This window comes from Corythoichthys intestinalis, chromosome 10 (assembly GCF_030265065.1).
Source record: "Corythoichthys intestinalis isolate RoL2023-P3 chromosome 10, ASM3026506v1, whole genome shotgun sequence".
Lineage (NCBI taxonomy): Eukaryota > Metazoa > Chordata > Actinopteri > Syngnathiformes > Syngnathidae > Corythoichthys > Corythoichthys intestinalis.
In genome coordinates, this window is record NC_080404.1 from 22207378 (window position 1) to 22232889 (window position 25512).

The 25512-nt window shown below is 36.2% G+C and overlaps 1 protein-coding gene across 8 annotated transcripts in view; it reads right to left on the reverse strand.

The window, feature by feature from the left end:
• The window catches only part of LOC130922864 (collagen alpha-1(XIII) chain-like), a 70721-nt gene extending 53373 nt beyond the window's left edge, over window positions 1–17348 (reverse strand). For 4 of the 8 annotated variants that reach the window (XM_057848084.1, XM_057848083.1, XM_057848085.1 and 1 more), the window contains exons 1-7: window positions 17224–17348; window positions 9212–9262; window positions 5537–5572; window positions 5333–5359; window positions 5063–5089; window positions 1442–1468; window positions 1333–1359 (exon numbers count right to left, since the gene is read on the reverse strand). In XM_057848084.1, the coding sequence (XP_057704067.1) occupies window positions 1333–1359; window positions 1442–1468; window positions 5063–5065 (57 nt within the window). In that variant the 5' untranslated portion in view covers window positions 5066–5089; window positions 5333–5359; window positions 5537–5572; window positions 9212–9262; window positions 17224–17348. The remainder of the gene's footprint in view (window positions 1–1332; window positions 1360–1441; window positions 1469–5062; window positions 5090–5332; window positions 5360–5536; window positions 5573–9211; window positions 9263–17223) is intronic. The other 4 variants (XM_057848086.1, XM_057848087.1, XM_057848090.1 and 1 more) reach the window with 3 other exon arrangements.
• Between the last annotated feature and the right edge of the window lie 8164 nt (window positions 17349–25512).

Here is a 25512-nt window from a genome sequence, read left to right on the forward strand (position 1 = left end):
ATATCCGTGACTTTTTTTACAGACGCCAAATTTTTCATTGTGACGTAATTTGTTTAAAAGTTTAAAATATGCGAGTGAATAATTTTTAAAAGTCGTTTTCTTTTTTTAAACCTAATATTAGACATCAATTAATAATTCTAAGCTAAAAATGATAGACATTTTGAATAATAAATATAATTACTTACCTTCTTTTTATGGCTAGGTTGAAACAAAAGCGGTTGCGCGACGTTTGTAAATGGGGGTTTTCAGGGTAAAACGGACAAATTAAAAATAGTTTGGGGGCTTAATGCGCCATGAAACTGCCATGGCAGAATATAGACCTATTGTTCTATCAAACACAACAGTTTTTTTGGCTTAAAATACTGCAGTTTCTTTTAAAGAGGAGTGCAAGAGCAGAAACTGCTTTTTCAGTCTTGTCTATGTTTTCCGCCATATATTTTTGTTTAAAATTATATAATTTAGCAGTTAATAATAATTATAATATATAATTTAGCAGATAATAATTAGATATAATGGTTTCATACTTTGTATTTAAAAAATATTTAAAGAAAATCTTGTGTCCAAGCATGCAGCTTTCATTACTGTTGCATTGTGTTCATGGTCCCGTCATAATCGCATGTTTTTTTTTTTATTTTTATTTTTTTTAAATAAAGTTATTCAGACGCATAATGCACAAAAAAGAAGAACAATTGAAATGATTGTAAGATTGTTTGGCCTTTTTTATATTGTTAATAGTTAGGTTTCTTTTTTCATATATGCCTACTTTTCCCTCCATAGGTCAGCATTACCATAATTTGTAATATTACATGTTTTTAGACATTAATCAAATAGATATTACCTGTAAATAAAATATTAGGGAGCTCAAACTGTTGATGAAAAAAAATACTGAGTCATCATAGTATTCTGCTATGTTAAGCTAACTTTGGTAAATGTCTTTCAATACTGTAATGCATAGCTTTCACCTATTATTTCACCTTTACTCACCTAATAGGTGAGTAAAGTGAGTAGTAGTGTGAGTAAATCAATTTAGCAAATATTAGTGGAAGGCCAACAAGGCCATTGATAATTTCCTTTAATCTGGGCCTCCGTGCAAAATACCATCCTTGACGTAAAAATATTTATGAAAACAGTGATCAAAAATCCAGATCTCCGTCATCATTTTAAGTGTATACTATACATACAGCAAATACAGTACATGTATAAATTCATTCATTATTCATTATAGTTTCTGCTTATTCTCTGGTGCTGAAATTTATCCCAGCTGACTATGAGCAGGAAGAAAACACATACACGCATGCAGTTACTACAGTGTTGTAGCAAGCTATAACTCACCTTTTCCCCTTTCGGTCCTGGTTCTCCCTAAGTGGGGAAACAAGACAGCTTGGTTGGTTCTATTCGTCCTGAACAGAATTTTTTTGAGTTGTAGAAATTCATGACTTACAGGGAGTCCTTTAAGGCCACGCTGACCCTGAAAGACATCAGCAAATTTCAGTCAGCATTTTGAGTCATCATAATAGGTAAATATACCTCAAAAGTAATTAAACAATTAACGCCATTCTGATTACGGGTGTGACAATACTGTATATCGAAAAGGTGATTACAGCCCAAAAGGTTATTGATATGCTCCCACCAAGAATCGATATATCGTTTTAAAAAGGCGTCACTGTATTAAAAAAAAAAAAAATCAACAGGTTGCTGCCAAAATCTTCCATTAGAAAAGTGTCTAAGTTAGTTCACCGGCTGCCACTGATGGCAATTCATTTTGACTGGATTGGACGTCTAGCGCCGTCTATGGCACTGAAACCAGAGTATTTATTTACAACTATTCTTTTATGGGCATTTACAGGTCCCTTCCTGCTCATTTTAGAGAATTTACAGGTTACTTCCCGAAAATTATGAGTCGCTTTCTATTCATTCGGGGACATTCATGAGTCACTTCCTGTTCAATAACCCAAAATCAACAGGAAGTGACCCTTAAATGGCCCAAAAGGAAAAGAAAGAGACTGATAATCAACACGAAATGACAAGAAATGTCCCTAAATTAACTCATTGCCTAGCATTGTCTGCCGCTTTTGGCCATAGAAGAATCATTCGCTGCCACTTTCAACGGATTGGACATTTATTAGTGATAAACCCATTCCAATTCACAACAGAAGGATGGAAATAGCTTGTTTTTCTGTTTCTTAGTTTCATAGAATATTCTAGAATGATTTCTAACCCATGTATCGATAGCTGTTGTACCGGCATATCGTAAGATCATTGTTATCATGAGCCTTGTATTGCAAATCGTATTGTATCGTGAGGTACCCAGAGGTTCCCACCCCTACAGTGGTACCTCTACTTAAGAACGTCTCTACATACAGAATTGTCAGGTTAAGACACGCCTTAATGGGAAAATATTGTCTCTTGTTAAGAAAGAAATATCAGGATAAGAAAGGCAAAAATACAGTATGGCTTAGAAGTTTACCAAACGTAACATACTTATAGGCTATAGCATAGCATCCAAATGGCTAAGAAGAACTTCTACTGTATGTGTATCACGTGTATCCCAGTGTCCTCTTCATTTGCCCTTCGTGTTCCGACAGCTTTACATGAGTGTATTAACTTTTATTCTTTATTCTTGTTTTTTCATATTATGCACAACTCAGATTTTATGTTTATTGCGCAATAATCTAATTGTAACATGTATTTATAACATGTTTTGATGCATTTTTATGCATTATAAGATTTATGTCTGAATTTGGGGGGAGGGGGCTTGGAACGGATTAGGGCATTTACATGGAAAACGCCTCTCTACTTACAGAATTTTCAAGTTAAGAAAGTACTTCCAGAACCAATTAATTTCATAAGTAGAGGTACCACTGTAATCCTGATTACCAAATTTGTTCTGAGCAGACCCCTTCTGTTTGACTTTTCATCTGGCCCTATGGCGTGAGCTGTCAGTATGCAGCAACAGCTTGATTAATGAATACAGGGAGGGGTTCTGAGGCCGGACACATCTATTACAATCCATAAAGGTGACCACACCAATGCTACTTTTGGAAAGCAATAGTCTGTCTAATATTAACCAGACAGCCTCTCAAATGTCTTTTAACTTCTCACGGACGTACTGTACATGCGGAAGAAACACATTTAATCGTAGGCTGTTATGAAGGTATAAGCAAAATAATTTCAACGAAATGTTATTTCAGTCTTATTCAACCTTTTGGCATGCCAGGGTAATGAAGGGTTCTCAAACCAGTGCAGAAACGAATAATTGTTTCAGCAGCTGGCAAAAATCGAATGGGGGACAGTTGTTTTAAGGGTGAAAGCCAGAGGATTAACAAGGCTGACATGACTTGAAGTATTCATTTAATCATTCATTCATTTTCTGTGCTACGTATCCTCACGAGGGTTACGGGAGTGTTGGAGCCCATCGCAGCTAACTATGGCCAGTAGGCTGGGTATACCCTTAAATGCGGGGTTTGTACACCTTTTTAATGTCCAAATTCAAGTTTAAAATCTTTCAAAACCAACTTTCAAAAATTTCCAGTACTTTCTAAACGTTATCCCAATGTTTTTTTTTCCACTGTACTCTTGGGAGCGACAATGTGATGCTGGACATTAAGGGAAAGCAACTTCAGAAGGAGCGTGTAGCAGCGACAACGCAGATTTATTTTATTTTCCTGCATTTAATGTTTAATGTAATTTAATAATGTTTATATTTTTAGAGAGGGTGCAGAAGAATATTGTGTGCATAACAGCATTTTCAAGGACTCAATGCAAAATTCAAGCATTTTCCAAACCTTGAAAAGACGACAGTAAAATCAAAGCATTTTAAAGGATTTCCAGGACCTGTACGAATCCTGTAAATGGTTGACTTAAAAAACAAAACAAAACAAAAAATGAATAAAACGTATATAAAAAAAATAAAAATAATAAAAAAAACCATCGACCGCCTGGTCACCCCTACTTGCTGATTCAGAACCCACAGAGGCAACAATAGACCAAAAAAACTGGAATCTATGCAAATAACTGCCATAGAATATACCTAATTTTATTCTGATCTGTCCAAGAGTAATGGAGGAGTATCAATTTTCAATAAAAGATTGATTTAATTAATAAGCCCTGAGACAAAAATGAAGAACAGACTTCTAAGGATCCATATGGATAAATCCCTAAAATATGCCTCCCAAATTTATTTCTGATACGGTCACTAAACGTAGGAGCATCCATTTTAATTCCACAATTATTTAAACGAATTAATCAGCCTTGAGACAAGGAAAAAAAACAAAACAAAAAACACAGGCTCCTAGGATCGATGCGCATACATCCCCAGAATACATCTACCTCATTTCATTCTGATCCATCTAAGAATAATGCAGTAGTTGCAATTTTAGTTAGCGTCCTCCCCATGATGAACAGCAACAAGTACAGCAAAGTAAGTGAAAACTTGAGACCTCCGTCCGGGCGCTCTGTAAATAACTCAAATGGTTGGTTTGCAACTTTTACAAATTATGAATAATTTCCTGTTGTGATGCACTGAAGTTCAACTGCTATATAAACTACAATACTTCCTACGACAGAATGTTCAAAATTATTCAACCCACGCTACAGTACAGAGTTGTAATATGACAATACTGTATTTTATTCCTATTTATGATTACATCAAAATAAAATTGTGAGATCAATAATTGCATATGTCTACACTACACTTAAATCCTCATATGGTCTGTTAATAAAGGAGATAAAAAAACATGTCAGACTTGCTACAGCACTACACGGCCATTGGAAATCATAAAGAGTGCAATGGATACACTGGCTATGTAAATGTAGGGAAACACTGGTCCACACTGTTTTCCTAATGCATGCGGCCAACTATACAATCATTCTCAAATAAGTCCGGCACTCGTTTTTCTTTCCACACAAAAGTAGATAAGGTGCTAAATTGACCAAGTCCACTGCAATCCTATATTAACTTTGGCTTGTTCAGGTTTTAACTGTACACTCTGTTTCCTACCACATCTGCCGATAACAGTGGAATTCGGTTTCCAATATTGTGACAGATACAGAAAATGCTCACCATGTCACCCTTAGGCCCATTCTGTCCCTGTAGGAATAGTAAAGTTAGGAATTAATTAATTCGACAAAGACATTGCATGACATGTAACCTGTACATTTAGGTATCCATGACTTAAGTGTGTTGCAACGGGTTAACCAGTTTTATCACCCCCCACAAATAAATAAATAAATAAATGGCCATTAGAGATTTGGTCATAGAAATGCTGAATTTGGTCAGTATAGAGAATTTTGATGGAATTTTATGATTCCAAGAAGACTTCAGTAAACTCACATGCTTGCCATCCAGCCCAATTGGTCCCTAGAATAAAAGAAAAGATGATTTCCATCACATAGAGAACTAAAGTGAGCATCAAAATGTTAAATACAATAAATATTTAACAAAAACGTGCTGTCCTCTTTGATCAAACATTAATGGTTAATGATACAAAATTGATCTAATTTTATAACACATAAAAAAAAAAAGTGTTTTACTTACCGGAAACCCTGGAAATCCTCTCGTTCCAGGTTGACCCTGAAGAGATAAAAAAAAAAAAAAAAGAATCTTATTTATTTTTTTTAAATTACATTGAAGCTGTACAACTCTAACCAAGAAAAAGCCTTCCACCTGTTTTATTTAGAGCTGTTTTTATTTATTTATTTTTTTCGACAACAATCTGTGTCTTTCAGAGGTCTTTACAGTGCAATTCCTAATATATAATGGTTGGAAGACACACTGACCACTAATAAATTGCACTGCTCAAGAATATTAAGTACCGTATTCTTCGGCCCACAAGACGCAGTTTTTTTCATAGTTTAGCCAGGGATGTGACTTAAACACTGGGGCGACTTATGTGTGAAATGATTAACACATGGCGGCACGGTGGCTGAGTGGTTAGCACGTCTGCCTCACAGTTCTGAGATCAAGGGTTCAATCCCGGGCTTCGGCCTTCCTGTGCGGAGTTTGCATGTTCTCCCTGTGCCTGCGTGGGTTTCCTCCCACATCCCAAAAACATGCATGATAGGCTGATTGAACACTCTAAATTGTCCGTAGGTATGATTGTGTGCGTGAATGGTTGTATGTCTCCTTGTGCCCTGCGATTGGCTGGCAACCAGTTCAGGGTGTCCCCTGCCTACTGCCCATAGTTAGCTGGGATAGGCAACCCACGTGAGGAAACAAAAGCGGCATGGAAAATGACTGAATGAATGATTAACACATGATTATATCATTTCATATGTTATTTTCAAACTACACCACAAGAGGGCAATCAACGACTGTGTTTCAACATTGTTGGTAACTTATAAAAACAACTAAAAAGGGCTGAACAAATAGCACAGAAAAGAAAATCATATTCTGCAGATTACAAGCTGCAAATTGTGATATAAGCAGCCAAAAACATTAATTGAGCAGCAGAAAGAGGGTTTGAAGTCATCGAGAAACTTGTAAGGGACTGGCGAAATTTTGGAGGTTAATCTTAATGAAATCATAAAATCTTAGAAGCTATGTTACGTTAACATACCAAGCACATTCTCAGTTCATGTAATGTTTGCATACCGTACACTTATTTAGCCTGTTGTTCTCTATTCTAGTTTTACTTTAAATTGCCTTTCAAAATGACATGTTTGTTCTTAGTGTTGGATTTCATCAAATACATTTCCCCCCAAAATGCTACTTATACTCTGTTGCGACTTATAGTCTGAAAAATACGTTTAATAAATACAGTCTCCATATCAAGTCAAACTCCCTGTACACATTAACTGGTTAAACATAATCAAATATTTTAGACAGTATATCCTCTGCTGGACATGGAATACTGTTTTTGAAAACGAATACATGCAAGACCAGGACTTATCAGTCAGATAAATTTCAAAGTGTCATGGAAAGTCATTTTAGGATTTAAAATATGCACTTGGCTTAACTGTCATTCCCTCACGATATCCTTATCCCTGTGGTAAACCACCTTCTAAGCATTAGTGGATGCCTGGTCCTGTGTTCTGGACTTGGCCGCTATTGTGAGGAACTTCCGCTATAGACTGTTATTCATTAGGGATGCCTATTACCATCCAGGAAGAGTGGGCACACACAAAGATCTAGACTAACAGCAATGACAAAACCAGATGGGCGTTCTACTTAAGGTGGTTTTGAATTTTGGTTTTGCTCCGAAATAGAGAAGACGCTCACGTTATTATATACACAACTCCTCGAAATGAACTTGTAGTTCATTGGAAAATAATTACATCTTAACAGCAATACTGAATATGAACAGAAGTTTGGAAAACTGATATTGACCCAAGATTGGTCTCGTTGCTGTTTTGCCTTGTTTGAATCACAGCCAAATTACACATTCAAACCTCTTGAATAATTCTACTGTTTCCACACTGTCTGTAATTACATACAATCATTTTATCATTAGCAGGCAATTCAATCCAGTTTTGAATAAAGAAACCAGCCCAGCCAACATAAATCTGAGTTCCATAACCCAGATGCCAGGAAACACAAGGGCCTTACATTGTCCAGGTAAGGTAATATACTGTATTGGTGCAAGGCTTTTAGTTTCTCATTGAGTGAACGTTGAGTAAAATGGGCTAATGGGATGTTCAGGGAACGAGCTAGACGATCTTATTCTGTGTTCACACCAAAGCTTAAACTGTCGCGCAACAATACGTTGCTCACGCTATGCCTTTCACCAAAAGCAGTTGTTTTGTTTACAAATACCTACATCAGAAAAAAATCCGCAGACACCGAACTACTTCTGGTTCAATTAACGTAAAAATAAGTAATATAATAACTTCACTCCGTCTTTTTTGTTTCGATATTACGTCAATCTCCTAATATTATGCTAAAAGCAGTTTTGTGTTGACACAGGCCTTATGCCGCCAAAAGTCGAAGCCCCTGAAACGAAACAACTTCCGGTTCACGTAATGTAAAAATAGGCAAAAAACCCCCCGACTTTAATCTGGTAATATTACTCTCATAAAATCACGATTTTTCTCTCGTATTACCGTATTGGCCCGAATATAAGATGTTGTTTTTTGCATTGAAATAAGATTGAAAAAGAGGGGGTCGTCTTATATTCACGGTCTAGACATTATACCGATTCACGATGCTAGATGACGCCAGATATCATTGAAGCGATGTTCTGTTATGACAGATCTCAGCTACTCTCGCCATTCACGACGCTAGATGGCGCCAGATATCATTGAAGCGATGTTCTGTCATGACAGATCTCAGCTACTAGTTTAACCAGTTTGCATTATTTTATTGCAATTTTTTACCTTATTCAGATTTGTTTCAAGACTACAGTTACAGTTAGACTTCACTTTGATGGTTAATGCAGTTATTGCAATCTTGTTGTTTTATCACAATAGATTGGTTTATTTACATTTCAAAAACCAGAAGTCATTCATTTATGAATGTGATTTAACTTTAGTTTACATATTTAAATGTTCAGATATTAAGATTTGAATGAGGCAAAATAACATGCTTTTTCTCTCAAATATATTGTTATAATCATTTGTTTCAGATGTACTGTAATTATTTTCTGTATAAAAATTAATTTGGTGTTCAAAAAGTCTTTTTTCAAACTTGAGTCTTGAAAAAGAGGGGGTCGTCTTATAATCAGGGCCGTCTTATATTCGGGCCAATACAGTATTACAATGTATGTTCTCATTCTGACAATATTAATTTCGTAATTTTAATCCCGTAGCATAATGACAATTCTCGTTGTCCTGTTTTATTGTTCTTTCTTTGTTTGAATCCAAACAAAGTACAAAAAGTCCTTGTTGACTCGATATTGTTCTGAAATCACGTGAATGAGGAAACATTTGATTGGTTGCTACCTCATTGTCAATTAAATCTGTCGCATGCGATCAACCAAGCCATCTTCTCTGCAGTGTGAAAATTCATTACGTAACAAGGCAGGGCCTATTTGGTCAAACAGGCAACACTGTGCTTTGCTGGTCGTGAGACCGCCTGCCGCCTTCCATGCGTGATGAACTTGAGTTTTGTAATGTGACCCATCACGCGACAAGAAAAAAACGTGGTTGTCTGAAGCAGCATTAGTTCATTTATTCTTGTTTTCTGTCAGTTGTTGCATTTTGAAACAATGAATGAACGCATGTAATAGAAATGTTTAACAACAACAGTTTGGAATGAGAGGAAAAAAACACTTACAGGAGGCCCTCTTGGTCCAATAATAGACAGACCTGGTTCTCCTGGAGCTCCCTAGAAAACAAAACATAGACTGTAAATAGGTAAACTATACTTTACAAATTAAAATCTTGGAATACAGTAGTTTGGGATTGAGAAAATAGTATTTAATAAGTCATATTGTCACATATGAAGTTTTTTTGCGAAATGAACCTAGCTCAAAATGTGAGAAATATGGCGTTCGTTCTCTGCTGCTAATACACCAAACTCTTACAATACATTCATTTTTCAAGACCATTGGTTAACAGTAGCCAACCCCAGCTTACTTTGTGAAAGAAGTGAGGTGCATCCTACTGGTAAGTAAATTGCAGGACACATATGGTACAAAAAAAAAAAATATATATATACTAAAAATTTTTTAAAAAGTTTTCAATTAACCAAACATGGACGTGTGTGCAGTGTGGGGGAAAACATACAAGCACAGGGACAAAAACTGTGTTCTAATAATACAGTTCAAATGCACAGAGTCTTTGATGGAGCTATTACCATAATGTTAAACTAGTTGTAAAATGAACTTTTGTCAATATAATGTTCTAAATATTTCTTCAATGTTCAAATAGTTTAGATGAGAACTATTGCACAGCCTCACCCATCATAACAACAAAACATTTGGCTTAAAGCAAACCTATTAAATCAATGATAATCATCCACCCAATGCAATCTGAGTAAATGTCTACTTTCATCACTCAGGCAAAAAGCAAAAGTAATGATGGGGAAAAAATGATAAGTAAGTGCAGTTTAAATCTTAACATTTTGTGACCACTTTAAATTTCCACAACTTCCAGTAGATTAAAATTTAAGATGCATTCTATAAGCGCTGTACTGTAACTTGTTATTCATGTCGATGCAGGGTGTGAAATTAACAAGGCAACGTGAGAGTCACATATAAAAACAATAACTATTCAGAGCCAGTACGTCGCTTAGAATCGACTCGCCATGAAATAAATCATTTTCTTTTCCCTTCCAAAATGAAAAACCTGAATGTCCATTATTACTGAGTCTTCTTCCATTTTAATGGAATACAGCCGCTTATATTGTGAGAAAAGAACATTCGACAAAATAAAGCAGGACCCAATTATTTTCCCAAACTTTTTTTTTTCAAGAAAAATTACTGTACGAATTAGACCTTTGCAATTGAATTATGGCCATTGCACTCTGCCTTAGTCGTATCAAAAAATGCATCTACAATATGTATAATTGAAGTGAACATGCTTTGACCAATATTTAAATGAGATCCTGACTTCACTGCAAGGAAACAGGGCTATTGTGGTTGTGACGGTATCTTTGGCAAGTCCAGCACTTTTCTGCCGGGGTGTCAAAATGCGGACAGTGAATCGAGCAAAATATGTTGCCTTTAAAACGATGTTATTTTCCACAGATGCTCATAAATATGTATTTAATGCAAAGTATATAGTCCATCGGCACATTGGTGAAACTAATAGTCACTGTGAATAACAACTCTGGTGTAGCCCAAAGTAGCAGAGTAACAAAGTTTCTTCACAAATCTACTTAAGTAAAAAGTATGGTGTGGTTAAATACTCTTATATTTTCTCAAAAAGTTACATCAGTAAATGTAAAGTAGTAAATGTAACGCGTTACTACCCACCCCTGCTCGTTTGTACACAAATACATATGCTTACACTGGATTTTGAGCTGCTATAATTCATGTCTTTCTTTAATTGCACTTTTCTTATTCAGTGATGGTGCTTTAAGGGTTGGCAGAGATACGCAAATTTTGGACACTGAAACTTTTTTTCCACATACTTTATTTATTTATTTATTTATTTTAACAATTGTACAGTTGTTGTTATGGGAGTATTTTGGGGGGAAGAAATATTTTCCAAGGAGCATGACTCGGAATGTCCCGATGATCACATATTTTTGCACCTGAGTCCGAGTCACCTGATTTTGAGAATCTGACAATACAGAGTCCCGATCCGGTATCGAAAAAAGTCTTTTTATTTATTTACTTTTTTTAACCCTCTGATGCATGAATTATGAAATCTTTGGTCAAGATTTGTGAAGTGTTTTTTTATTCTTCTTAGGACATAAAAAAATGTTCTTTTTTTTTTGTTTGTTTTTTTCTTCAAAAATATGATTTTTTTTTTTTTTTTTTTCCATGAAGTTACAGACATGTCCAATCCAATGGACAATCAACATAAAACAATGCAAATTTACGAAAAAATAAAATATAAAATAAATAAATTAAGTAACGTGTGTTCTATTGTAAATATAGAAACTTCTTCTTTTTATGCTTTGATAAACATTTCAGCATTTTATAGGAAATTGCAACACTTTCAACACAATAGGCACAATGTACAGGACTGAATAAGAAAACTAATGAAAGGTATAGTTGTGACTCCTACACCTAACCACCATTGTCTCTGTTGTTGTCTGCCAGCTACTCATCATCACTGTTGTCACTACAGTCATAATCACTGGAGCGGGATGGAATTTTCTGAGCCATTGCTGTAAACTGCCTTATTCTTTGCAGCTTTTGAAGTCTACAAAATAAGATAAACTGCATATAGTAATGCACAGACTACAGCTAATCTGCACAAAAATGTAAATTTTAAATTAATTGCTCATAAATATAACAATTACATACTAATTTATAATCAAAACCGTCATAAAAACAGTGATGCACTTATGTCACTTGTTTTAAAAAATATACCAAGGAATGCATGATGTCCACTTCATTGGACACATGGTTAATTGTAAATTTCTATATACAGTATTTTACACACATATTTCATATTCCAAACAGATATTATCTTTCTTTAGATTTTCCTGTATACCATAATATTTTGTTAACCACAATAGCTCTTTTGGCATAGAAGTATTGACAGGATATACTGGTTGTAGTCAACTCGGGTGGCAGGTTGTCGACTATCTTGGATTCAGAGGACATTTAAATGCAGTTATACCAACTGAACACTGAATTGACCTCAGGGTGTAGCTGCAGTGAACACTCTTGAGGTTGCTATGCAGGTAAAACCATAGAAATCAATGCAGTAAAGAGAAAGGTACGTTTCTGTAACTGTCCACTGTAGTGATCACTATGCACCACAGGGTCAATTTGAAAATAAGTTCCAAACATGTTACAGTACTTCCTCTTCTGCTTTTTCCCGAAGTGTTGTGGAGTATAGACCCCAATCACCAATGTCACACAATCACGTGATCGCTGTATTGTGCCGCCATATTGTCCGTCATTGTGTGTCGTATTGTCAATGATCGTAGTTTGTAAAGATGGATTCACTTGCAAATTATGGAAGCCCTGGTGCTTTCAGACCCTGTAAACTCATTGGATGAGTTGCATAAAAGCCGTTATTTGGAAAACCTTCGGTCGATCCAGTCGCCAGATCCATATTTGATGCCCAAACCGATGTTTCCTCCCGCCCGGTCCCGTCCCGTGCGTCAGAGCTCGTCCTGAGACCACAAAATTTCCAATCATACCCCAGTTTCAAGTCGCGATGAGGAGTCGGGTACCCAAAATCGTCACCGGCCTGAATATAAACCGACATTTAGTCAGCTGAGCGTCACCGTTGTCACGATTGTAAAATGAAATTTGATCTACTACGGGCCAGTGTGTGCCGAAAAATAGCTGCCCCGCGTAAAATGTTCCCCCTGCCGGGAGCGCTTCTGCCAGGAGCGCTTATTTATAACGCTTTATTGACGTGAAAACATCAAATGTTTTCATGGACGCATTACAGTAATGGATTTACAACCGTAAGATCAGTTTTAAATAATTAAACTACTCAAAATATTAGTAATGTATTTTATTAACAAATCGTGGACTGGGCAGCATAACCATCTTTGAACAGAAATGTATTAGTCTAAAGGTTTTTACGACCATATCCCAATGACAATCACACAGGTCTGACATTTATTAGTTCAAGCAGAGTAAAATAATACATATTCATGGTACAAGAAAGTCGTTTCCGTGTGGGCGCTCCCGTCGGGGGGGACATTTCACGCAGGGCGGCTATTTTTTGGCACAACAGCTGTTGTTGCGCTCACCTTCTTGCTGCGCGACCGTGGCGAAGAGCTTCGTAGTCTCCGTCTGATGATGTCTGCAATCATCTTGGCATCATATTGATGTTTTAACGGCTATGTTTTAACGGTGTTTAACAGCTGTCGACACAAACGCATCATGGACCGAGATAAACAAACCGTGCTGCTTTCGAGATTTGCCCTTTTAACAATGGGCACACAGCAACTACTAAAATGACCGTTTATCTTCTCTGTTACTGCAACCAGCCGCCACACATCCCTTCACCATTTTGATTAATCAATGTTAACGATTGTCAGGAAGGTTTTTGGGTTCGTTTAGTAGGCGGTGACTCAGACAAGCAGAAAAACACGCAGTAATAGGAGGAATGTACGTAGTGGTAATATGTAAACACGATGAGCTGATGGACAATATGGCGGCACCAGTCAGGGGGGCGGAGTTGTGACGTCACGTGATTGGGGTCTATAAAACAGACATATATTTGTTTCTTTTGGCAATGCAATTGTAATTCTGGATTATTTTCTTACTTTTTAGCCCTTGGGGAAAAAAATAATATATACAGTGGGGAGAACAAGTGTATGATACACTGTCAATGGGAAAACCCATTGGCAGTGTATCGAATACTTGTTCTCCTTTTTTTTTTTTCTCTATTGTATATTTTCTATCTAATCATAAACTGCTACTTTTCCCCCTCATTTTGAATCCTGCGGCTTATAGTCCAGTGTGGCGTATTTGTTGATTTATTTGGGTTGATAGGTAACAATTTGACACTGGCGTCATAAGACTGCCATCAGACCGTAATAATTATGACATGATATTATCATGGGCATTAATGAGTGCTTATGACTGATGTCATTAAGTGTCATACAGCAAATTATGTCACTAACTCCATTTATGTCCAACTCGGATCTTTAACATCCATTCAAAATAATTTTCCGGATGGTACAAAATGACATCTGTCATAAGCATTCATTAATGCTCAAGGTAGTGTCATGTCATAAGTATGATGGTCTTATGACAGTCTTATGGTGCCACTGTCAAATAAAGTGTTACTAAATACCATAACTAGCAAGTAACAAAAAACTGGAACAGTAACTGAAGAAATAATTAGTGCAGAACATGAATTTTGATTGTTATTTACATTTGTAGCTCTGCAATGCTTGCTAGGAGGCATGTTGGACAACAACAGTGTTGACAGCAGGAGTTAGCAGAGATTGACTGTCTCCTCCAAGGAAGCAGTGATGGCTAAATGAAGCGTCATGAAGCAATGAAGCTGCGCAGCCAGTTGGTTTTTGAATTTTTAATTTTCATGGTGATTCATTTGGTCTTATGACAGTCTTATGATGCGGCTGTCAAATAAAGTGTTACCGTTTCATATCTTTGGGTGTAGATATAATACAGTGAGAACAGCTGCGGTTTATTCTCCGGTGCAGCTTATCTATAAACAAGTGCCGTTTTCGTGTCAAATTTGGTGGGTGGTGGCTTATAGTCAGGTGCGCCTTATAGTCCGAAAATTACAGTGTATATAAACACACATATAAATATATACACACATATATATATATATATTTATATATATACATATATATATACATATACAGTGCCTTGCAAAAGTATTCGGCCCCCTTGAACCTTGCAACCTTTCGCCACATTTCAGGCTTCAAACATAAAGATATAAAATTTTAATTTTTTGTGAAGAATCAAGAACAAGTGGGACACAATCGTGAAGTCGAACAAAATTTATTGGATAATTTAAACTTTTTTAACAAATAAAAAACTGAAAAGTGTGGCATGCAATATTATTCGGCCCCCTTGCGTTAATACTTTGTAGCGCCACCTTTTGCTCCAATTACAGCTGCAAGTCGCTTGGGGTATGTTTCTATCAGTTTTGCACATCGAAAGACTGACATTCTTGCCCATTCTTCCTTGCAAAACAGCTTGAGCTCAGTGAGGTTGGATGGAGAGTGTTTGTGAACAGCAGTCTTCAGCTCTTTCCACAGATTCTCGATTGGATTCAGGTTTGGACTTTGACTTGGCCATTCTAACACCTGGATCCGTTTATTTTTTAACCATTCCATTGTAGATTTGGCTTTATGTTTTGGATCATTGTCCTGTTGGAAGATAAATCTCCGTCCCAGTCTCAGGTCTTGTGCAGATACCAACAGGTTTTCTTCCAGAATGTTCCTGTATTTGGCTGCATCCATCTTCCCGTCAATTTTAACCATCTTCCCTGTCCCTGCTGAAGAAAAGCAGGCCCAAACCAGGATGCTGCCACCACCATGTTTGACAGTGGGGATGATGTGTTCAAGGTGATGAGCTGTGTTGCGTTTACGCCAAACATATCGTTTTGCATTGTGGCCAAAAAGTTCAGTTTTGGTTTCATCTGACCAGAGCACCTTCTTCCACATGTTTGGTGTGTCTCCCAGGTGGCTTGTAGCAAACTTTAAACGAGACTTTTTATGTCTTTGAGAAATGGCTTTCTTCTTGCCACTCTTCCATAAAGGCCAGATTTGTGCAGTGTACGACTGATTGTTGTCCTATGGACAGACTCTCCCACCTCAGCTGTAGATCTCTGCAGTTCATCCAGAGTGATCATGGGCCTCTTGGCTGCATCTCTGATCAGTTTTCTCCTTGTTTGAGAAGAAAGTTTGGAAGGACGGCCGGGTCTTGGTAGATTTGCAGTGGTCTGATGCTCCTTCCATTTCAATATGATGGCTTGCACAGTGCTCCTTGAGATGTTTAAAGCTTGGGAAATCTTTTTGTATCCAAATCCGGCTTTAAACTTCTCCACAACAGTATCTCGGACCTGCCTGGTGTGTTCCTTGGTTTTCATAATGCTCTCTGCACTTTAAACATAACCCTGAGACTATCACAGAGCAGGTGCATTTATACGGAGACTTGATTACACACAGGTGGATTCTATTTATCATCATCGGTCATTTAGGACAACATTGGATCATTCAGAGATCCTCACTAAACTTCTGGAGTGAGTTTGCTGCACTGAAAGTAAAGGGGCCGAATAATATTGCACGCCCCACTTTTCAGTTTTTTATTGTTAAAAAAGTTTAAATTATCCAATAAATGTTGTTCCACTTCATGATTGTGTCCCACTTGTTGTTGATTCTTGACAAAAAAATTAAATTTCATATCTTTATGTTTGAAGCCTGAAATGTGGCGAAAGGTTGCAAGATTCAAGGGGGCAGAATACTTTTGCAAGGCACTGTATATATATATTTTTTTAAATTAAAAACCCGATCCTTTTCAACCGATTCGGATTCTCAGAAAAATGGTGCGATCAGCCCGCCTGATTTCTGATCACATGATCAGATCTGGGACATTTCTAATTATTACAAGATTTTTACTATGAATAAAATGCCTTCGGTGTAATTCAGTTATGCATACATTATTTACTATTATATCATATTCCATTCCACCTTTGTTTGATTACAATAATTATACACTTGCAAGGAAGCCACTATTGGTGGAACCACACAATTCACACATGTGAAAATTTGAAGTACTGCCTTTAGAGTTGGTACCACTCCTTTTTGCTTTCTGAGGTTTAAATCAGAACACAGTACAAATATACAATAGTATTTCATAGTGTAAAGAATTTCCAGTGTTGGAAACCATATACCGAATGTGTTTGTGTGAGTGTAATTGTGTTTTGATCTTTTATTTAATTATTATTTTTTTTTTTATATAATCTATACTTGTCAGTAACTGTTCCAAATCACATCCTACCAGTCCTGCACTGAGGTATACTAGTTATCAACATTGTCAACAATAACCGAATGATATGTAAAGACAACCATTTGCTGTTTTAATTATTTGAGATATTGCTAACAAAAGACAGTGGAGCAAGGTGGCCCTGTCGCAGATGGCAAGATGTCAAACCCAAGCTAGCAAGTGACATTAAAAATTGACAGCCACATATATACAGTATCTAATGGCCTAAACTTACCTTCTCCCCTGCGTGTCCTTTAAAGCCCTGGGATCAAACACAGCAGTCACATGCAAAAAGGTGTGAAGAGAGACCCAGAAGAGAGAGGAACCAGTGTTAGAGACATGGTGAGGGTTTGGAGCATGCAAAAACAAAAATACTCAGGACTAGTAATGGTATGAAAAGATATTGAGAGTCGTTTGTGTTTTGACTTTCCTCAAAAGGCAGAAGACTTTATGCGTCATACTACTGACATCAAGAAGTTTGGATATTTTAGGAATAAGACTAACTTTTACAAGAAATAAAAGTGATAGGTAGCAACATGCAACATTTTCGTTGCAAAAATCTTTGCAAGTGTTTACATTTCAACTTGATCATTTCCACAGATTTCTGAGAAAATCACAATACCCATTCCTGACCCATTGGAGAAGACTCATTTTGTCCTTGAGGGACTTGATACCAGTTAGCCCTGATCTACAGGGTAACAATCAGGCAAACACATTAACCCTGCTTAAATGAGAAAAAAAAAAAGAAAAAAAAAATTAAAATATTGAATTTTCAAGAGAGGTTTGATTACCTGTACCATTCCATTTAATCAAAATTAAAATTGTTCATTAAGTAAACTCAAAGATTTTAAAATTAAAAGGTAAAGCGTCAATGTGGAAAAGTGCTATACAAGTATAACACCATTTACCATTACCAGCTACAAGGGTCTGTCTATTGGCTTCAAGACGGGGACCTAACATGATTTGGGGATGTAACGTGCTCTTTACGGTCATAATGTGTCCATACCCTAACCCTGATCCAGCAAAATACGGTTATTAAAATGAGACATGTGCAGTAATGTTGAAGCAATAGAAGCATATTCATATTTAACAAATTAGTTTTTATAATTATATTAAGTTGTGCTGAAATGACCTTTTTGAGTAGAGTTGCCCGATGTTATGGGATAGCCGATAAAAGCATTTTAAAATGATTCTGGATAATATCGACATTAGTTTTTTTTTTTTTTTAATTATTATTATTGGTTTTGGGCCAATATGCATGTTTCCTTCAAAGTGAATATAGAAGCTTTCTGCCTTTGTACAAGGGTTGGTCACAGCTTTGCACAGCAGTTATGCTAATTGACCATTAGATGTCTCCAAACTAGGATGCTTGGGATTTGTTATGTGAGCATTATCATTATTGTAGCATCCAGTTGGGCATAACAATACCATTAGCCAATATGTTAAGTCCACGACCGCATATATTGGTATTGGTTTGATACCGGTATTGGGATTTTTGGAGTTGTACAATTTCGGGATACAGGTTATCGGTTAAAAAGTCATTATCGGAAAACTCTACTTTTCAGTTAAATTTACTTAATATACTCAAATAGTTTAAGTTAATCAAAAACTCGAGTTATAATTCAATAAAAAGTGAAAACAATTTTGAATAACCCAATTTATTTAATTAGTTGATTTTTTTCTTTTAACACAGACAATTATTTCAGGTGGTTTTAATTACCTGACATGTTTCAGCGAACACTTCCGCCTTCATCACTATCGATGAGTGAATGGTCAGCAGAGGGCGTGAATCGATCGCTCGTCAATCTGACGGGCGAGTCACTTCTTCATCTATCAGCTGTTCCCCGAAACATGTCAGGTAATTAAAACAACCAAAAATAATTGTCTGTGATAAAAGAAAAAAAATCAACTAATCTATACAGTAAGTGTAGGCAAAATAAACTCAATACAACCAATTATCTGGGTCTTTGCCTTTTTGGCAAAGGCCAGATAATGTTGTTCTGTGTACTTATTACCTTGGTCTTTCCAAGGGAAAGAACAAGGTATTGTTATTGTGCAACTTTATTCGCCTTATTATTATTATTATTATTTATTATATTTATTATTATTATTCAATAGTTTTGCGTGTTTTTTCTGTGCGGCTATCCAAAATTTTTCCCATTCATTTTCAATGGCAAAAAAAAACAATTTCCTCAAATCAACAGGAGATGACCAGATATCAATACGACGTGTCGCCCAAACTACCCCTTTTCCATTATGGAGGGTGTTGTCGTTGATGGCCATGGACGTCCAAATTTCAAACTCGTTTCTAATGGCATTTACTTTGTTTAATGCTATTGACGGGCATGTTTGTCCATTCTATTGGTAGCCCTGGGAGGGGCTAAGATCTGTATAGCCACACAGCAAAGACCCAGAGTAATTTCTCCAGAAATTGCCGTTTCTATTTTATTTAAGTTAATCGAACTTTCTATAAAACTTCTATTTATTATTTTGAACATCTGGGTTAACAGGGCAACACTACACATTTCTTCTCTTTAAGGTCCAATGGAATGTACTTAGCTGTGTTTGTGTGTACGGAACAAAATAATCACAACAGTTGAATAAATCGGCTCCTGGGGATCTAATATAGACAAGCCTGAATAACATTATACTGTACATGTCTGTGGTAAAAATAAATAAATAATAAAAAAACATTTTAGTGATATGAATCCCAAAATTAAATTAAAATGGAACTATATAATTTGTTAGTTAAACTATAGTATGTCGTCAGCAAATATATAAAATACAGATAAAATTAAACAAACAAACACACAAAAAAACGGATATACTGTCTATTACTTTTCATCTTGATAATGACATATCCTGAATCGGTGTCAAGTGGGTACAGTTAAGCGATAGTAACCAGACCGAATAAAAACAAATATTTTGTTGCCTTTTTGAGTTACACAACTGACCTTTTGTTGTGTCGCTTTTTTTTTTTTTTTTTATAATTAATATGCTGCTTTATTTAATAAATCTGCAGGTGAATAAAAATATTATAATACACATAATTTAATGATATTTAGGTCTACATTTTGACATCTCATATTTTTCATTACAGAACCAACTAATTCTCATATGGGTGAAAATCTTGGAATATAAATAGTGGTTTGTTACAAAAGTGTGTCATATTACTGTTCAGAGATTTTTCTCCCATGTCCTAGCTGAGTGTACTCTAGGCTGAGCTGGAAAATAAGGTACTGTATCACCTTTGCAAATAATTATCCATAGCAGAAAAAAAAACCCTGCTTACATTTGTTTCAAGTTTTCAGCTAAAATAAATTTGCTGTACATAATTGTCAGGGAAAAAGGACTTATTATAGTTATACTTGATTGACAGAAATGGCATTGGCCATTTTCTGTCATTGGTAACACAGACAACTTTAAATAGGCAGCAAAACAGCAACTTTGATTGGAATGGATAGACTTATGGAACATTCAGTAGGAATATTGCTCGCTAATTGCCACATATCATTGCATAGTTCATAGTATAGTCATGTAACACAACATTGTATCAAAGCCCCATTTTATTCATTCTAATTTACTAAAAATTAACTCACCAATCTTCCAGGAATCCCCAAACCTCCTTTGTCCCCCTGACCAATATAAATTAACAAGGAACATGGTTCAATTTCAAATTTAGAGAGAACAGAGATGTGCACTCTGAGAGATAACTTGACATTTGGACTTGCCAACTCTTTGTTTTTCCAACCATTGTTTTGACATTGTGCATGACTGACTTCAGTTAACAAAATTAGTAATAGTTACATTGTGTTAGTACTTTTAAAAGATCCATTATTCACCCACATTTTGGGAGTTTGCATTAGTCCCAATGCCATGAAATCAAGTTCAAAGATTGATCAACATCACTGAATGAAGATTGCATTCTCAAGGAGGCATGCTGTATCGTGCCATCATGCTGGTGAAAATCATTTCAAAAAATCCCAAAATCAAGGTTTAAAGAAAAATCAGCCGATGCTAAAATTGCCAATGCTGTTTGACAAAAGAAGACGAAAACAATCTGTGTCAATATTTGAATGGGCTTTACCCAAAACAAGGTCTACAGAAAGAATCATATATCAATCAAACATTATGAGCTCGACACACGGAAGGCAATGACCGATGGCGAAATGCAAAAGTCATTACCATTGAGCTGAAACCCGCCTGTGTGTCATCACTTGTCTCTGAGTGGCAATGGGTTTTAAAAAAGTCTTTTTGCAGACTTTGCATAAGAAGTGGAAACCTCTGGGTACCTTATGATACGATACGGTTTGCGATAGCGATGATCTCATGATATAGTGATAATCTCATGATATAGCGATACAAAAATTATCAGGTAATCAGTCTGGGACAGTGGTTCTTAACCAGGGTTCGATCGAACCCCAGGGGTTCGGTGAGTAAGTCTAAGGGTTTCGGCAAAAGTAAAGAAACGCAGAGCCCTATTTTTTTACGCTGATTAAATCTAGGCAAAGTGGCTTTTTTGACCAGGTTTTCGACTGGTTTGCTCCCAATTTCCAGGCTTAATCCATTTCTTTTAACTGCTAGTCCTTGATCTGATGGGAGGAGGAACCGGTTTGCTCAGTGGAAGGTTGACTCGTACTTGGTATGAAGGAATACAACAGACCAATGGGCAGCGTGGTCTCAAATGTTGACCTGTTTATAAAACATGTTGTCAAAATGAGAACAACTTTGAATTGGAATTTGCTAAATTATTAGCTCGCTAGCTTAGATATATTGGATTTGAATTTGAAAAAAAAAAAAAGGTGCTTTAATATCTAATTCCGAAGGGTTCGGTTAATCCACATGTGAAACTTGTGGGGTTTGATATGTTTGGCAAGGTTAAGAACCACTGGTCTAGGATATTCTTCAAAACAAATAATAAACTGTAAAACAAGCTCTTTTCCTCCTTCTGCTGTGAGTTTATCACTAGCAGACGTCCAATCCATTTGAAATGGATCATCCCCACTTCAAATGGATTGGACATCTATGGCCATTATTTTGGGGCATTTGACATCATTTTCTGTTGATTTTTGGTCAATTCCTTTTCCTGTTGAGGCATTTCCTCTTGATTTTGGGTTACTGAAAATGATTTTACTCAAGAATGGCCCCAAATGAATAACAAGTGATGCCAGATCAACAGGAAGTAACTTGTAAATGCCCTAAAATGAACATGAAGTGACCAGTAAATGCCTACAAAAGACTGGCTGTTAATGCTCTGGTTTGAGTACAATAGACAGTGCTAGACATCAAATCCAGTGAAAATTGTATGTCTAACGTAGACACTATTCTAATGGAATATTTTGGTAGCAACCTGTTGGTTCTTTTTGTGTTTTTAAACAGTGACACCTTTTTAAAACGATATATCGATTCTTGGTGGGAGCATATCGATAACCTTTTCGGCTACCAAGTACTGCGATGTATCACCTTTTCGATAAATTATCACATCACTACTTTGCAACTCAAGTGGCTGACGTACACTGAGGTTGTAGACAACGTACCGTATAACATATATCAATCACAAACTCTTGTATTTAGTGCACAACCATTAATAAAACAATTACAAACCAATAGATGTTTTACAGCAGACTACGGTTATGGATGTCTTTTTTCAAGCTACTTTAGTTGGTCCTTTTGCTTTGGGCTCTTCTGCAGATGTGCTGTTTGTCATGAATATTCTGCTGACTGGATCTAATTTTGATACTCTTTGATGGGGAGAGTAGCCAAAAATTTTACTCAGGTTGGAGTCGTGTTACTTCAAAAAATAACAAGTAAAAATAGTCTTCCAAAAATTTAAAACTAAAAACGTATTCGGTGAATAGAACACTCAAGTAATGAGTAACATTGTCAGTAGCTGCTTACATTGTCTGATTGTCTTTTTAAACAATGGTTTACATATTTAATTATGTAATTATTTATTATTTTATTATTTTCTCACTACAACATCATCTTTAAGAACAGTTAATTATTGTACTGCACTATAACCTACTACAATAATAGGACAAAAAAAAAAAAAAAAAAATACACAAAAATAATTGAATTCTGACTTCGAAATCTACAGAAATGAACTGTAACCCGTCCAAAGAGTATGAGGGCCCTCTCATAGAGAATACAAATTATCTACAATGAAATTAAAACGATCATATCTCCGGTTTTCCGTGGTGTAACATGCTAAATAAAAACTGGGACAAAGGTTGAAAGCCATGCTTTCGAGTAATGTTGATGCTTTGCTTTTTTTGAAATAGTTAATCATTTTTATAATAATGATACTTTTTTTTTTTTTTTAAGTACTTTAAAGACATCATGTGATTGAACAGGGCAGTGTGAACATAGAACTTGTGTGTAGTCATGTTGTATTGTTACGTCTGATTGGTATCATGGAGTCATGTGACTATTGTTGCGACATAAGGTAGAGCGCTGTTAGCATCTTTGGCAAAAATACAATAAAATCTAATATGTAGAATAAAGTGTAAATATGTATGATTGTTTTGATTGTCTTGCTCCTTAGTTAAAATTTCAAGAACATATAGTGACCACTTCTTTAAATGGTGCATCCGTTCTTTTATATGAGACTGCCCAAAGGTGAAGAATAAACTGTAACATAATGGAAAGTATGACAGCATCAAAACGGTCACAGATTGGTGCAATACACATTTTACATACACTGTAACTATGCCTGAAAAGGGCACTGTCAGCAGAAAATGCAAGGTATAAAATCTCCTTATCTTGATGATAGTCATTATTTTGTAATCACTACTGGCATTTAAACTCACACTTACTGAATAACAGGACTCCAACTCAGTATGCAATATTTCACATATGTGGCCATTTTAAAACGATGCAATGAAATGCAGAATGGGGAAGTGTGGTAGGTTATGAATTACCATATGGCAGGTTAAATTGCAGGTTATTGTGATAAGACTGTGGCGTCGTGGATTTTACCACCAATGGCGTACCGCAAGCAACACATCACTTCCACTCATTAATATTCACAACGTTAGCTACTGTTGCTAAGGGAGGATCCGCCACCGTTTGTCCCCAATAGGAAATGAATGGAAATTGTGTGCGAAGGAGATGTTTACAAAGCTAAACCTACCAATTCTCTCCGAAAATGATGTCACTGGTGCCAAATTAACATGCAGATGTGGAAGTACATAAAAATGTTCAGTTAAAGAGATGGCTTGAGTGTCGAGGGCTGAAAAAGACGAAAAAAAACGAGCCAACCTTAGCATAGCCTTAGCTTTTTTATCGACACCTTTTTCTTACGCGACTGACAATGGCATTCTCCTGTTTCATCAAGCTATCCTTTACCACCAGTCCTGTCTTTCCCATATATTATATCCTCTGGTTGTCCTACGTCTCTGACCGTTCTTGGGGAGAATTTATATTTTGTGTAGCGATTGCAAATGCTACTCAGTGACAGCCAACGAACACTTTTAATTTTTTCATTGACAACAAATCTTAATTCTTTAATTTATTTACACTTCCCCCTTACTAAAAGTTGTTTTTTTGTTTGTTTTTTTACAACAGAAAAGGTAACAGTGGCAGTCAGATACCATTTTAATTATTTTCAGGTCATTCATTGTCAAAAAGAAGCAGAACGGCATAACGTCACGCAAAAAAAACCCAAAAAAACCCCCCCCCCAAAAAAAAGAGTTAAAAATATCAAAATGGCTTAACTCTTCGTCCTCTGAAAGACCATGCCAACCTAACAAAATGTTTTCTTCGTATGAAATGTGAATGGCTTCACCCTGGCTTCACCTAGCTGGCGTTAAAACGTCCACTGAAGTTGATTAATTGTTCACATTTTTTCCTCCAATTTTTTGTTTTCGGGAAACGTATGAAGAAAACATCCTTCATATGTCGTAATGTCGTAATGTAGAGTCGTTTCTACAAGTTCCAAAAAAGCAATGTGTGATCGGCATGTTCATTTTTGAAACATTACTGGAGAAAAGTAGCAGAATTAACATTGTTTCTATGCAAGGGCAGGTCTATAATGTTCCACTTTACTTCCGCTTTACGGTGCGACGTCATGGTCTAAAAATAGCATGCGTGCGGTACGCCATTGGCTACAGAATACTTGCATGCGTGTGTTTGAATAATAAAATGTGCTTGTGACCTATCCAAACATACAGCCAGCATATTATTTCATTCCTGGTTGCTGATTAATCATCAGTCAATTCTTCCAATCCTTACTGCTCTAATTCTGTGAACCGGTTCAGTGTTTGTTAAAAATGTTGAAACAATGTAATAATTGTATTTTTTACCAATTTACAGCATAAATGTTGAGTTTGGCCATGACAGTCAAACCGCTCTACAAATGAGCTTATTTGAAATCGGTGATGGTGTGACATCACTCTGTGCCTTGTTCGCCTCTTCACACACTGCCTCAGGACAGCAAAGGAAGCAAGACTGCTGAATTCATAATATGCATTGTTCCTAAAGTCAACCAAACTTAGAAGACTTCAGTTTATTTTGGGAGGATTCC